The sequence below is a fragment of the Pseudochaenichthys georgianus genome, chromosome 4 (genome assembly GCF_902827115.2).
Source record: "Pseudochaenichthys georgianus chromosome 4, fPseGeo1.2, whole genome shotgun sequence".
NCBI lineage: Eukaryota > Metazoa > Chordata > Actinopteri > Perciformes > Channichthyidae > Pseudochaenichthys > Pseudochaenichthys georgianus.
In genome coordinates, this window is record NC_047506.1 from 20206074 (window position 1) to 20221926 (window position 15853).

A 15853-nucleotide genomic window follows, 5' to 3' on the forward strand; every position below is an offset into this window, starting at 1 on the left:
AATGCTCCATTAGCTAGTTGGTAAAGGCTGTTTGGTGCTGGGTATGTAGTTTGCAAAGATGTTCTGGTTAAAAAAGAAGCCTGCTATGACTAAAAATGATGCAAGTGAGATAACATTAAACCAAAACTGCAAGTTGTGCCCCCAAACACCAAAACAATGAGTTAAATAGCTCCAGAGAGCTGACCTACACAAAGGACATTGATTATAAAAAGATATCACGGCACCCGCGTTTTTGATTGTCACAGCCCATTATTATTTTACGTATTTGATTATTATCCCCCCTTCCTGAATGTATATGGGATGTATGACTAATTTCTCAATAAAAGACATACTTAATATTTTAAGTTTGAATGGTTAGAGAAGTTAAGAAGAAGCTTTTAAATGCTTAAACATTATTTTCGGGATATCTCATGTAAGTACAGCCCAGTTAGTTAATCTCTTTAAAAATAAATATTTGCAATTAGAAAACTCTTCCAAAATGTAATTTATACTGGCAAAATAAGAGAAATGTTCTGAGTTTTAGAGACCCATGTGGCCCTGTATCAGAAACCAGGGCACCGTGGAGCAGGTTGGCCCAGGGCGAGCAATGATACAGATAAAGCTGTATTACTCACGGCCGTCACACCGAGACAACTGTTTCAGGGCAACGCTTATCAGAGAGCAGCCAGGCAGGCGCAACAAGCAGAGTGTCTTTCTGTGAGTTGCTCTATTAAGTGTGTGTGTGTGTGTGTGTGTGTGTGTGTGTGTGTGTGTGTGTGTGTGTGTGTGTGTGTGTGTGTGTGTGTGTGTGTGTGTGTGTGTGTGTGTGTGTGTGTGTGTGTGTGTGTGTGTGTGTGTGTGTGTGTGTGTGTGTGTGTGTGTGTGTGTGTGTGTGTGTGTGTGTGTGTGTGTGTGTGTGTGTGTGTGTGTGTGTGTGTGTGTGTGTGTGCTCTTGAAATATAAAGTACCAAGATTAATAGGGTGTAAATCTGTTATGAAACTCACGCGAAGCGCTGAGATGAAGGTCACAGCCACTAAAGAAAATATGATGCATTTAATGCCTTGGCTGGAGGTCAACTTTTAAGACTTTAGTCAGTCAAGTAAGGGTTATTTTAAATGTTGGGGTCCATGTTTAAGCAGCTGGAACAAAGTTTGGATCGGGTCAAAAGAATATATTATAGTTTGGAACGAGAGAGATTTGCTAATTTAGCTTGATATATAGAGAACACAGGTTTCTGAGTCATTGAGATAATTTATGAAATCATTGCAGTTAACATATTTTATCCTGTAATGTAAACCTAAATCAAATGATGAACTGTAAACGGATTTTAATGTGTGATTAGTAAGGCATCTATGATTAAAGAATCAGGTATTTGAGCAATAACTTGGATAGAAACGTTAAAGATTAAACGATTAATTTGATTCTGCAATAAAGCAAGAAATTAGGCATTGACTTTTCCTTTCCATTATAAATATAAACTTCCCACTTCCTTTGTATAATGCAGCTATTTCTTTGGTAGAGGGCAGCAGAAATATACAAAACAACTTAATGAACAATTTCTGCAAGTAGATTATAACATTTACTTTGTACTGCAAACATACAATAATTAACTAAATAGACTATTTTCTAAATTCAGTTCATAAATTAAAATCTAATTTCTGAAGAAAGTGGTGGCAACACAGGTAGACTATAAAATAAAGTGCCTAACAGAGAGAAAATGTGATCAGTAAGAAGAAGTGTTTTTCCTGGGAATCACTTCTTAGGCGATTACCAGTAATTGCTTTAGGGTTTTGCATATAGAGGCCCCCCATTGACACTCACTGTAGCTTTCTAATGTGCGTTGTTCTTTGAACAAGCAGCTGTTTTTGCTTCAGTAGATGTAAAACTTTTAAGAACATAAATGTCCCTGGAACAACAAATGGTATTAAGTGATGTTGAAGGAACCCTTTTTTCATATTGTCCCTTGTTTGTTTAACCAAGAATGAAAAGGCAACATGTTTGCTGAGTGACCGCCAATGGTCTATAATTAGATGTGTGATCAGGGGATCACTTTACCAGTTGATAGCCTTTTTTTGTATACACAGCCCTAATATATAACCCTATATATATATATATATATATATATATGGAAACTAGTGCTGTCAAAATTATCGCGTTAACGGCGGTAATTAATTTTTTGAATTAATTGCGTTAAAATATTTAACGCATTTAACGCATGTGCAGAATGGCTCGCCCCATACGTGCCACCAGTGGCAGCGCCAGGGTATGGCTGGGGTAGGCTACACCCATACCAAGAAATGGCTTAGCCCCACCATGAGACATGATGTTAAAGTAAGCAAAATAAAGTCTGCCAACTCGCGCGGAGTAAATTGCACAGACAGCAGTTAGTAAGATTGATTTCAGTAGCCACGGTTTTGAAAACTTTTGTCACGTAGTGATCGTCTTCTCAATAGAACATATTTGATAACGGCGTGGTGTTGTTGCAGGAAGTCCCGACGCAGAATACTTTTGCTGTAGTACAGGGCAGAGCCATATAATAGTAATAATATGGCTCTGGTACAGGGGTGCACATAACTGGTACGCAGGTTATGTGCGTAATCTGAAATGCGTACAGTCACTTGTGTCACAAAGCGCATTTGCGTACCGACGTACTTGTGAAGCTTTTCCAGAAGGCGGTTAGATCACCGGACGACAGAGTCGGTCTCCGTGTGCACAGACAGGGCTGCTGTTAACGTCGGTCTGTACAACGGAACTGTGCCAAAACTACGTCAACCGGCTGCGGAGGGAGACTCCCCCCATCACTGGAGAACTGCGCTAAAACAGCTGATCACAACGTTCACACTCTGTGGTCCCCCTCTGAAGTACTCCCCCGTTGATATAAATCAACACGTAATGAATTAAGACCCCACGGTTTGATGATTGATAGGTGTGTGGGTTGTCTTTCATTTTGACATGCAGAAAAATGTTATAATAAACATAGATACTGTATGTTAAATGGATATATCCGCCTTCTTTCATTTATCTTTCCATTCCCAACAATATACATAAATAAATGGCATATTTTGGACATAGTTCGAATGGTGATTAATCATGATTAATTAATTTTTAAGCTGTGATTAATCTGATTAAAATTGTAATCGTTTGACAGCCCTAATGGAAACACAAGGATAACACAAAGGCAGTATGTGTATAACAGCAAATATGGAATTAATTTTTACAGTTTAAAATGCATACAAATAAACAAAATGCTAAAATGCTTTTCTTAACATTGGCCCCTTAATGCCTTTAAATAGTTAGCATTATTTAGGAGACAACATTTTCTCCTTTCCTAACTTTCTGAGGCCTGCAGTGCAGATTTAGCACACTGGTTTGATGCTGAGGATTTATACTTTCAAAAGCACCTCTAGAAAAAGATGCCTTTTTTTAAATATACCTGGCAACAGTGTGTATTTCCTAAGATGCCTGAGACATAAAGCAGGATTTATCTTCTCAGCAGCAAGTCATTTTGAATGTTGTCTCTTATTTAGCCAGTCTAAGACAGGCAGTTAATCACAGACATAATGTAATGAAAGGTACAGACACTGACATAACTCCCGAGAGACAATGAGAGAGAGTAGCAAACAAAATAGGAAAAAAAAAAACATTTCAAATGTCACATCCACTGAGTTTGTTAATGGAACAAATTACCCTATTAGAACGATTACTGCAGAAAGTGAGACAGAGAGACTAATCAGGTTCAAACACACAACAATTTCCATTCCCAACTATGTACGTCCCTGTAAACAGTCAAGTTTACACACAGCCACAGCAACCGTACTGACAGACAGCGCCTATTATAACCTGTATTTGTATATGATGTTATTGAGATTAGCTGATTAGCCGACTTGAAAGAAAGAGAGAAACAAGGGCATGCATACTGAGTCATCACATCATGCAGCTGAAATGTCTGAATTAAATACCAAATCAGACCGTTCCACCTGTGAAGATTATGGGAATCAAGCTGCGGATTCTGCAAATGCAGCCTACATGCCTTGAGGGAAGAAAAAAAAAAGGGATAAGAGGAGAGGTGAACCATAACCCACCTCTCCTCTTATCTGTCTCTTTCTTTTCCTCCCACTTCTCCCTCCCTCCTTCATTCTTCTACTCTCAAACTCACTTTATTGGTTGTCGCAATGGCCGCCTTACTGCACCCTCTCAGTGCAAGGTACACAGTCTGCATACATTTTTGCATCAAATCAACAAACAGTCCCAGTTCCATATTGAATCTCTCTTTTCCACTGGCAGCTGCACACACAGATGTGTTTTGGATGATATGAAAGCCCCTTCTTCCCGTTGCAGCAGAGCACTCCACATTTCTCCTTTTCGCTTTCTTTCACCTTAGTCTTTCAGCTCAGTCTCTCTCACTCCTGGTTATATATTTGTGTTGCTACCATCCCTGGCTCTTTCTCTCATTCAAAACCTCTCTCTTAGCCCCCCTGGGCAGATTCTCTCAGTCCTTCCTTCTCTCTGTGCTTTTTTTTCTTTAAATCTCTAGCTCTCTCAGCTCTCCTGCCTTCCCTCTCACTCATGCTGTCTCAAGAGGTATTTGTCATCATCGTGTACACAGAGCTCCCACAGATGATGCCTTCAAAGGAGGCAGAGGGAAAGAAGAGGGGCAAGACTCGATAGTGATACAAATAAACCTGAATTGACAAAGTGCAGATGCTTAAGTGGCAAACATAAGTGTTTTTGGAGAAGCTTTAATTCTGACATTTGCAGTAGCATTACAAACACCCATCTGTCATTACTGAATGAAGGTACATTAAGAAAATCATTAAATGTTTCCATACAAAGACAAGCAACAACCAGCTAGGCCAACATCAGCGGTGTAATGCATCTTTTATTTGTTTTTCTGATTTGCTATAGTTCTTGTCGCCACATTGGATATGTTGCAGAGGTCAGAAATGTGATGCCTGGCATGGATGTTTTATGCCCTAAAATTCTCGTAATTCACAAGAGGGATAAAAGTATTTGTATATGATGTTATTGAGATTAGCACCCTCTTTGTTCAGGAGGGATATAAAAGGTGTCTGTTCCACCTTTGTGATGAAAATGTCAGTGCTAGTGGATGTCAGAACTCTGGTTTCCTCATTAACAGGCGCACAGAGGATAATAGGGACTCGTCCTTGGCCTCAAAATAACAATGATACATGTGATACTGGAGCCCCCTGTGGCTGTCTGCCAAGAGAAGGACAAGGCAAGACCATGTAGGAAGAATAGAGCCACAGTGCTCACAGGAGAATGGTCAGAAGTATCACTTTTCCACCATCCAACCTTATTTCTCTCAATCACTTTTTGTCTCAGCCTCTAATTTCAACAACTCCTTTATTTTGTACTGGTTTTTTGTTTCTCTCTTTCTGCCAAGTCGGCTAATCAGGTGGTCATTAGGAGTTAGCTGGGTAATTTAGGCGAGCTAATGTTCCTCAGCGAAAAAGCAAAGACGATTGTGCTGTAGGGTTAAATGAAGAAATGATGCAGTCTACTATTCAGTCAGGTAACAATCATGAACAGGAGGCACTGCTTCATCTTTTTCAGGCCCAGACTACTCCTGCAGACAACCACCGACTGGATATCTAACTGGCAGAATTGAGCATTGTCAAGAGGAGGATTACGAATTATGAATAAGCGAGTGGTGATGAGGAATATAGTCGTGTGAATGGCAGCCTTTGTTGAGCAAACAGACCTCCTTGTTGAGAATCGGTAGGCAACTGCCAAAGTGGAGGAGGGGTTTCTGATAAACACACAGAACAAAGACACACAATGCAAACACATGCTTTTGGTCATTTCTGTGTTGCGTAGAGCAAGCAAAGAGTCAAGGCAGCACTGTGGCATTTTGGATGATACCAGGTTAGATACCCAGATACAGCGTGGCACAGTACTTTGAAAAAAGTCAAATGGAGATGGTATTGATAATGTAAAAAAAAATATGCTTATGTCTTACTTGCCAAGATCAAAACATCTGAATTGCTCTTGATATCTGTGAATTCAATATGAAGTTGGATCTAGCAGCAGGTTAGCTTAGCTTAGTATAAAGGCTTGGCATAGATAGAACAAGCCAAGTATAACGAGTAAAAAAAATTGGCCTCAAATGTATTGCTAGCATGTTAGCATGTATCCCTGTTTTTGTTCTTTATGCTAAAATTGGCTGTCTGTAGCTTCATGTTAAAAAACATAATTGAGCGCGGCACTGACCTCTTCATCTAATTTAGGACAAGAAAACAAATAAATACGCTACATGTGCTACTATTCCTTTATATGCTATAGGTTTACCTAGAAGGCAAAGAGGGAAGCAATCGAGTCACTATGACACAAACATTTATTTTTCAGCACACAGAGGGTCATACGGAGGACTTAACAACTCAGGCATTCATAGAAAACAGACTCATACATTTTTTAAATCTGTAACAGAGGGCATGAGTGTCTAATGTAGGCCAGTTACTGTACACCTGACTAACTGTGCCAAACTCAAACCTAGCAACCTTTTTTTCAAGAGTTTTTAGTGGAGTTTAATTGAATTATGGCAAGATATCAAAATTGAGGGGATTCAGTTTGTGCAAGTATCTCAGGAGGTCATTCATAATTATAGTCATTAGATAATTAAGCACTTAGTGCAGTGAAACTGTCCAATGGATGTTGGGCAGACTGGGTATTTTTTTGGGACTGTCAAAATTGGAGAAGGAAGGGTAATAATATAAGGAATTAAGAGAAGAAATACCGTAGTATTTAGTCAGTCAGTCTGATACTGGTGGGTTAACTGATCGGTAGGATGGTACAAGTATCTATTGGACAGGAAAGATGTGAGGGAGGCTCCGAGTGCGATCAATAGAGGAACCAGTGATTATTGTACATTACTACACCAATCCTCCCATTTCCTTTCTCACTCAATGACAAACAGGAAGACATCTTTAATGACTTTGCAGGCTTTGATTTCTCGTGCCTTTCGAAAAGGAGCCTGAGGAAGATCAATGCAGCATTTCAGTTTTGACTCATCTAGCAAACTAGAACTGTATAGAAGCAGCATACTGTGTGACATGGTTGTTTCTTAAAAATGTATGATTGAATAGATTGCACTTATTCAACTGATTGAATGGATTGGAGCAACTGATTTTATAGGTTTTCTTTAAGTTGATCAAGCCTCTTCAGTTTTCTAAAATAAGTAATCTTCTCTATGAGAATGAAGACAGTCAGGCTCAAATAACTTCACACAAACGATGCTTTGGTCTCATATGCTTACACAATGGTCAGAAAGAAATGAAAAGCTGGATATATTTCCCTCTCAAATAAAAAAACCTATACGGCAGTGGCAGTGCAGTTTAATTTTCTTGACAGCCCTTTTATTCTGGAATGATGAGAGACACGGCACAATCGCAGCCTCCAAGGGAAATGATAGGAGTAAAAGATGCAGCAAGCACAACACTGCACCAGAATCATGGTTCTGCGACCACATAACAAAAAGTTTTAACCCAACAACACAGGTATGTTTTTGCAGTTGGCACAGAATGTTTGTTATTGTATGCGTGATGTTGTGGACTGAATAGAAAACAAGGAGAACAGAAAAAGGTAAAGGCCAAAAAAATAGATGAGAAAGAAGCTGCAAAACATCCTGCACTTTACTGTATAAGGTGTTTCCCAGTCAACATTGACAGACAGTGTGCAAATAGATGAGCTGGAACAGCATGTTCCCCCCTTAGTTGTGGAAAGACCACATTCAGATTTGTATTAAAAGGCAGGGGCCAGAATGTGACGGGACTTTTCAGACAAGGACAAAAGATCCAAACTAAACAAAAGGGGGACGAGTGAAAACCAAGACTTTCCTTCAACCCCACAAACTCAACCAATACAACTTTATTATTAAACTCTAGCTGAGCTCCCAAAGCTCCTACATAATTATTGTTAACTGTGTATATAATAATATAAATACTTCATTAAGTGTAACTTTCAAGTGGACAACCTGAAAGCTACTTAATGTAAAAGAAAATCTGAAAGTCATCTTGTTTAAGATGTTTCTTTAATCTTTTAGCAAGAAGGTCAATTTAATAAAAATGTAATATGTAAAACTTGACAATGTGAAAGGGGTCGCTCGTAGTGGTGAATCTAAAAAGAATTATCCCTAAATCTGCAGCTCCTTTCGGCTGTACTGAGCAATAGCTTGTTTCAGCTCCTTGTTTAGCGTATGGCTGCAACTTTACTGTTTGCTTTACACCCCACCCTCTAATTGTCTAGTTTTCAGCTGCATCAGGCTTTTTTGGGGCAAAAATAAAACTCATTGTACACAACCAATACTGCAAAAATAAGTTGGCATTTAGAAGCTTAAGATTCCTGCATTTCATCAGGAGATGATCAAAAACATAATTTAAAGGGAGGTGAATATTAGACTTGCATTTGTATTAGGGATGTCCCGATCACCTTTTTTTGCTCCCGATCCGATTCCGATCATTTGATTTTGCCAATCTGCCGATACCGATTTTTCCCGATCCGATCTTTATGCAATGCATTAAGAGAAAAAAAATGTAACAGATAACGGCTGGTCATCCAATGCGATGAATTCAGCTATCTAGTTATTTGTTTGGCCTTTTCACTGTTCTGGGGCAGTTTCTCTTTCCTTTTAAAAGTCTCTGAAAGTGTTGGTTGTTTCAGTGCCGTTACCTGAGTGGCCGCTGTGTACTCGCCGTGTTGTTGTTGGTGTTTGTTTCTCAGGTAGCGTATTAGATTGGTCGTGTTGAACGTAGCTCTGTTCTTTCCACCACACGGAACCTCCGCCTTGCAAACATTGCATCTGGCTGTTACTGCCTTCGCTTTCAATTTTATAATACTTCCAAACTCCTGACATTTTCTCTGTCCCGACTCCCGAGTCACCAGCTGAACGTAGCCTCTCGTTAGCTTACTGTACTATTAGACACTGCGCCCTGCCCACTCTGTTGCCAGATTTGAGAGGAATAAGCAACCAGGTCTGAAAACAAGCCCAAAAGAAGCAACACATACATGATGTTGTGTAATTTTAAACCAAAACTAAGTCCTCAGGATGACTTTAAGACGTGAACATGGTCATTTTTGTTTTGTAACATTAAATTAAAAAATATATTTTATAAAAAAAATAATAATAATCCCGATCCCCGATTTTTTGAAAATCACGTGATCGCCTCCGATCCCCGATCACGTGATCGGATCATCTCTAATTTGTATGGTACTTTATTTTAGGTTGTATTTGACAATTAATCTCAAACAAAAGGAAACTTGGTCCTTGGTGTGAAAGCCATTTTGAAGGTTAATGGCACTGGCATGATTATGGAAAGTTCAACAAGGGCTTACAAAAACAATGCAGTGCCTTGATGACAGATGTTGCTTGTGGCAGGCATACAAATGAACATTGTAGGAACCTATACATCAACAAAGAAAATTGATTAAAAAGGAGATTTATCGAGGTGAAATCTCAGGGAAGAGCTCTGTGCCAAGATCATACTGTATCTGTAATCTACAGCTGTGCTGTGCTCTATGCTAATGTCTGAGCGAAAAGTGTTGCGTCTCCATTTACAGAGCTGTGCATAAGGTACTGTCTCTGTACACTTCAGTAGGAGATACTGGAAATGGTAGGGACGAAAACAAAGAAGAGAATGAAGGGCACTGATTCTGTTAATCATATTATCAAGCTCGCTTCCTGTCTTATACAATTGCCAAACAAGATAAAAACACAGAGCCACAGAGGGAAAAAGGATGGATATTAGCAGCAAAAAAAATGCAATGGGAGAGTAGCTTCAGAGTAAACCAGTGTGTGCATTCATTTGGAGCAAACATTTCATGACGGTGAGGTTCAGATGATGAAGATTGATTGCACATCTCAACTTACTGACATAGACAAAATATACCTGCTAAATAAAAGAAGTCACAGGAGGGACTTACCAATAATAGAGAGGACAAAACCCTAGAATACAGACTAACTAAGCCATTGAATGACTAAGCGCTAACTCTGATATGGATAACATTTCTAGTTAGACACCTTTCCCCCATGTGTTGAAGTTTATACTATCACCATCTTTCCCTAGAGGCTGCAGGGTGGCTCATGTAGAGCAATTCCCCTTGAATAAGGTAGCATTCTTCAATATGGTCATCATATCTACTTCCCAAAAAAGGAATAGAATCCACACCTATCAGTACAGTCAATGAGCATAAAGGACAGGGTGACCAACTCAATTAGTTTGCCCTCAGGAATGTAATATCAGTTACACTCAGGAGGGTCTGTTTATTGACTTTGATCAGAAGGGAGCGTAAACTCACAGATAAGGTCTCTGTGATGTATCACTGCTTCCACACAATGCAGGAGACAGGCGACACCAGCAGCATTAAGCTCTGGAGTGGGCATTATCATTTTCCGCTTACAGTTTGATATTCTTCATGGCTATAAATGGAAAAGTATACATTTCCGGAGAGCATGAATGGGGATTTAGAAGTTGGTTGGCTAGAAGCAAAGATGCATTATGGGTGATATGATTAAGCCATTTAATACTTGAGAATCTAGGGCAAGCGAATCACCACTGGCAAGACAAATTATTTCTCCCCACTATGGGACAGAAACGTCCTCAAACACACCACATTAAATGGCTCTGGATACAGGTGCATACAGTACATAGCAGTAACAGGGGGAAGCTGTAACCTGAAGGTGTCTGATAGTTGAGGTGGTACTATCATCACTAAATGAAAACCAAGTCTATCAGAGTCAGGTAACACAAGGATCACTGAGCTGTTGGTCAGAGGGTGCGGCCACACAGATCCGCTTCTAGACGGATATAAAGTCAACAGAGTGCGATGCTCTTGGTTTGTTTAAGAATTAATTTGATGCAATAACTACTTTATTGTTTTAACACATGATGGCAACTGTGAAATACAGCAATCATCTCCAAAACAGGAAGTCCCTCAACATGGATAGGTTACAGATATTGAGTCTGATACTTTAACTCAGAGTATATGCAGTGATACTATTCTGTCTTTTAAAAAATAGTTAAACAACAATTCATTTGAAAAACCAAACAACTTGGTACTCATTGAACTCATTTGTATGTGACCCTATAGTATAAACTGAGTTAGATGCCCACCAAGACGGATTATTTGAACTAATAGCGGTGACATTTGACATTGATGAAGAAACTCTATTAAATGTGGAATTATTACTTCATGACTTATCCATGATCTGCTAAATAATGTCAGTGTTGGATTGGTGCATCCCTAAACGTTACAAGAACATGAGGTGCTGAATCTTGTGAGCCTGGAAATAGCCAATGAAACAATTAACAGCCATACAAATGATCATCAATTGAAATAATAGAGGCACTAACTGCAGTGTTTATCTTCTTTTAACCGGCACCTTATTCTGTAATGATCTTAATTATAAGGCAACTGCTCATAATAAATATGTGTTATCGCTAAAAGCCAGCAAATTCATGTTTACAGTATGTCTGATGGTCTGCTTAATTCTTCATGAGATGTTTCCTGCACATCAAGAGATGGTCTCCCAAAGTAATCTTTTAGTGGTGTGATTGATTGATTGATTGATTGATCGACATGATATAAAGCCCGAAATATAGTAGCAGCAAGGTCATTTACCACACTGGATAATGCAGCTAATGTGCAGCTCAGTGCTTATTCTCCAAGAGGAGAGGAGAAGGAGAACAGGAAATATATCTCCGTGGAGCAATGAGTGAGAGTGAGATGGGCAGAGAGAGAGGCATTAAGTTCAGAGTCATTAGGCACAACACACTGCTGTCATTATATCATACTGCATTACATTCCTCAGCTTCTCCATTAATGAAGCTGTGGGAGAACATCTGCAGCTGTGGAAAACAGAGCTTCTTTTGGGAAGTTCAGCATGAGGCTTTTTCCTCTCAACACTGCCCTGCACTGATGTATTTAAAGCTACCTGTGTGACACTGAACCTGACTAAATCTGTCGGAGGAAAAGCTGAAGTATTCTTCTCTCTGCAGCGAGGGGGGGAGAGCACAGCCCTGACTAAGAGTATAGATGAGTGCAGATCCATGCTTAATACATTTTTCTCATATATTTTGCAGACTGAAAGTGTGCATATTAATGCCAAGCATCAAGGATGGTGTTAAACAGGTTAACATGGAAGAAAATGGACCCTTCAGATCTCACCACTGCCTCAGAGAAGACCGCTATCATACTAGAACCCGGGTGAAAAAAGGGTTTTGAAACTATTTTAGAACAACTTTATTTGCTGAACATGCACAATGGTTTTTTAAATACCTACAGTAAAACATATTTTGTATAGTGTAGCACTTGGGAAATAAAAATATGTTACTGGTTAAGACTGTCCTGTTATTGTGTAACAATTCATACGTATTTTCTAATGGGCAATTCAGGGTGTCACAGTGATTGTGAAAGATACCCATGCATGCATCTTCAATTAATCACTAGGGTATTGTTGTCCTGGTGAAATCAACTAGTCAGTTATTATCTCCATACGCTTATTAAATAAAAACGGCCGACAACAGTCACTTAGTATGAGTAAAAGATAAAAATAGAAAATGAATAGTTAAAAACTAAGTATTTATAGTACACTAAAGTGAGTTCAAATCAAATTTTTGGGGTATTCGAGATATGGAATTTCAAGATGAAACTCATCCTCCTCATCACTAAATTCTCACTTTTTCCTAAGTGAGAATATATTCTAACAAATGTCCTAAATCCTGAACTACCGCGCTCTCTGATTGGAAGACCACAAATTACATGACCTGATTTCCATAACACAGAATCTGATCAACACTGGCCTCAGAGGGAACACAAACTAATTGGCGCGACTTTTACTTCGCATTTTCTAATGATGGTCGCTTGATTAATCCTTGAAATGCCGGCTTGTGAGTGTTTGAGCTACAAAGGGAGATGGCTGACAGGATCAAAGTCATTCCAGTCTGGAGGGATTAGGAAAATGTGGTGGGGGCATGGAGACAATCGAGCATCCAAGCCTCCAGTGAGGAAAATCCTTCCAGGCAGAAACCGAAATCTCAACTGGAGAAATCAGCCTGACTTGCCGCTGTGCTAGCTGACTGACACAGACACGTGTGAGGGCGGTTATGTGATATCATGGTAATCCCACTGCAGACCCATAACCCATTACATCAGCCTCATGACCCATGCGAGGAGATACAGGAAAGTGGGGGCAATAGGTTTTAAGATGGTAAAAAAAAAGTCAACATTTCTGATTAACATCCAACCTTTGATACTTATCAACAGCAAACTGTGATTGTCATTTATGATTTCATGATCAGACATAATATTCCCCAAAAACAAAACAAAACGAGTGGAGGCTTTAGTTGTATTATTTGACAGTATTTAACACAAAGCAGGTGGTCCTACTGAACTGGAAGGAACATTCTGTCCACCAAACAAGAAAGGTGTTCCCAAAGTGGGTTACATCATTTTGTTAATCCTGTTATATATGATATATATATATATATATATATAATATAAGTTATTGTTTTGTTAGTTGCATTAGTTCTGTACTGAAAACCTATTTGTATTCACAATGTTATCTGTGAGCTATTAGCGCTTATTCATGGCATGATGACAGGTGTAATAAGGGAGCAGCAGGTAGCTGTAAAAATGTTCACATGAGTGTTTGAAGCGTATGCATTACACTATTCACTTGTGTTTGATTGTTAGACTCTGCAGTCAAAGTGCATTAGTCTTTTTTTTTTAATAAGCCACTATACAGTAACAGAGGTTGTTTCCACTGTTGTTCTTTAACACAGTACAAATGCCTTTATTTTTCAAGGGGGATTAATTCCCTCTCTTGTGGACATAATACTCCTTAGTGCTTAGTGGGCTCAAGCATTACATTGCACAGTCTCTGTAGGTTTGAATATAATTTAACATTTCTCATAATGTTCACAAATCTTTGATTTCAAATCAGGAGCATTAGCATGATTACAAATGTAGACAAGATGACCAAAATGACAAGCCATCCGATGCCAGATTCAAGAACCATTATTAACTCTTCCACGAGCAGATGTTTGCTTTTTGTCTCTACTTGTTTAGACTAGTCAGCCTCTTTACATCAAATACTGCTTCAATCTAATGAGGTAACTAATCATCACATTTCTGACCCCCTATATAACCCATTCAAGAACCAGAAGTGGCACTGCTGGGTGCATCGGGCTGCTCCAGTCAGTAGCTCAGGTTACCTCTACCAAGCGTGGAAAGCAGCGCTCATCGGCTGACAGCCCACTGCTACACTGCATCACTCTGCAGCAGTATACTCGCTGGGCGCACAGAGGAGGCTCTGCACCCTGGCTGGGCAGTGAGGCTCTCTAGCCAGGCTAATGTTGTGCTCCGTTCCAAAAATAACATTGTTTACAATTCTTGCAACCAGAGAGTTATGATCTGGCCTTTAGATCCGCTATCAGTGTCAAGTAAACAGAAAGCTATATATTTTAAGCTTTTGTTTTAAATGTAATACGACTTCCTGAAAATAACAATTTAGGGACAATTTAGGGAGAGCACAACCAAACATATAATGGTACCACATTTTGGGAATATTCTTATAATAATGGTAGCTTGTATGGCTGAACCCTCATTACAATGTAAAAATACACCTGCCCCATCCAATAGCATGGCAACTGACACTGAGACAATAACGTGGAAATAGACATTGGTGGTCTAGTCAGGCTTCTATACATCCCTGGATGACATCATTAAGTTAATACACCGTTGGTTACCTGGCAGATTATACATAACTGATCAGAAATCCAATAAATAAAAAACAACTAGCTGCAAATAATAGCCTAAGTAGCCTACATATACTGTGGGTAAATAACTTAAGCACAAGGCTTGACATGACAGGAGGTAACCTAGAATAAGGTCAAAACAGACAGGATGTGCGAGCATACCCATTTTCCTCAGGAGAAGATAACATATCAATGGCTTATTTGAAAAGTATCTCCTAAAACAAGTTAAAGACAGTATTTATAGGCCTGCAGTACAATAAAGTAGGCTAGTCATTTTGGGACGCCCTCGTCGAGACAAAAGAACGGTGCCTCGAGGTGTTGGTGCGGTGCTCGTCTCGTTTCCAAATATCACGTCCACCTGTCGTTCCTTTATGCGCTTCTAAAACCGCATCATTCAAAGCTACACGCACACCGGACTCACCCAGCACTCCGGAGGAGCTTTGTGACGGGGCAACGCCCGGGTCCGGCCTCTCCGCTTCTCCCTGCTGAGCTCGGTGTCGGTGCCGGGAGCTCTCGGTTCCTTCGCCCGCGGCGGCTGCACCACTGGCGGCCGCCGCAGCTGCAGCGCCTGACGCCGCCGTCCCCGCGTCGGGCATGCTCTCTATCAGCGAGGAGCGACGGAAGAGGAAGATATTCTCCGGGAAATTGTACAATGGTATCGCATCTCAGGAGGAAGGCAAAGCATGGGTGTAGCGCGGCGGCCGGTTGGTGTCCGAATGAAGGGTTAAAGGAGTGTGAAAGTGAAGTGAAGGTTGTCGGTGCAGCAGCCGGTCATCCCGGTGGTACTCTGGAGCAGGATGCGCGGCTAGACGGAGAGCGCTCCTCCGACGACTAGAGGAGGGACAAAGAGAGGGGGGCGGAGGGATGGGGGAGGTGGCTGGGTGACGGTGACACACACCTTGCAACTATTTGGTAGCCTCATGATTTCATGTATATTGTCCCAGATTGCGTGAGCGAGATTTACATTTGCTTTTAATATAAATATTTCTTTTTATCATATCTCATTGTATCTTTTCAAATGTTTTACTCATGTGTAATGCTTAACAACACTGCTGCTGTGACCAAATACTTTTCCAATTTGGGATGAATATCTATCCATCCA

The 15853-nt window shown here is 40.0% G+C and overlaps 1 protein-coding gene across 1 annotated transcript in view; it reads right to left on the bottom strand.

The window, feature by feature from the left end:
- Window positions 1-15575, bottom strand: part of ano8b (anoctamin 8b) — a 40618-nt gene extending 25043 nt beyond the window's left edge. The window contains 1 exon segment of the mRNA XM_034080637.2: window positions 15173-15575. Within this exon segment, the coding sequence (XP_033936528.1) occupies window positions 15173-15347 (175 nt within the window). The 5' untranslated portion in view covers window positions 15348-15575.
- Between the last annotated feature and the right edge of the window lie 278 nt (window positions 15576-15853).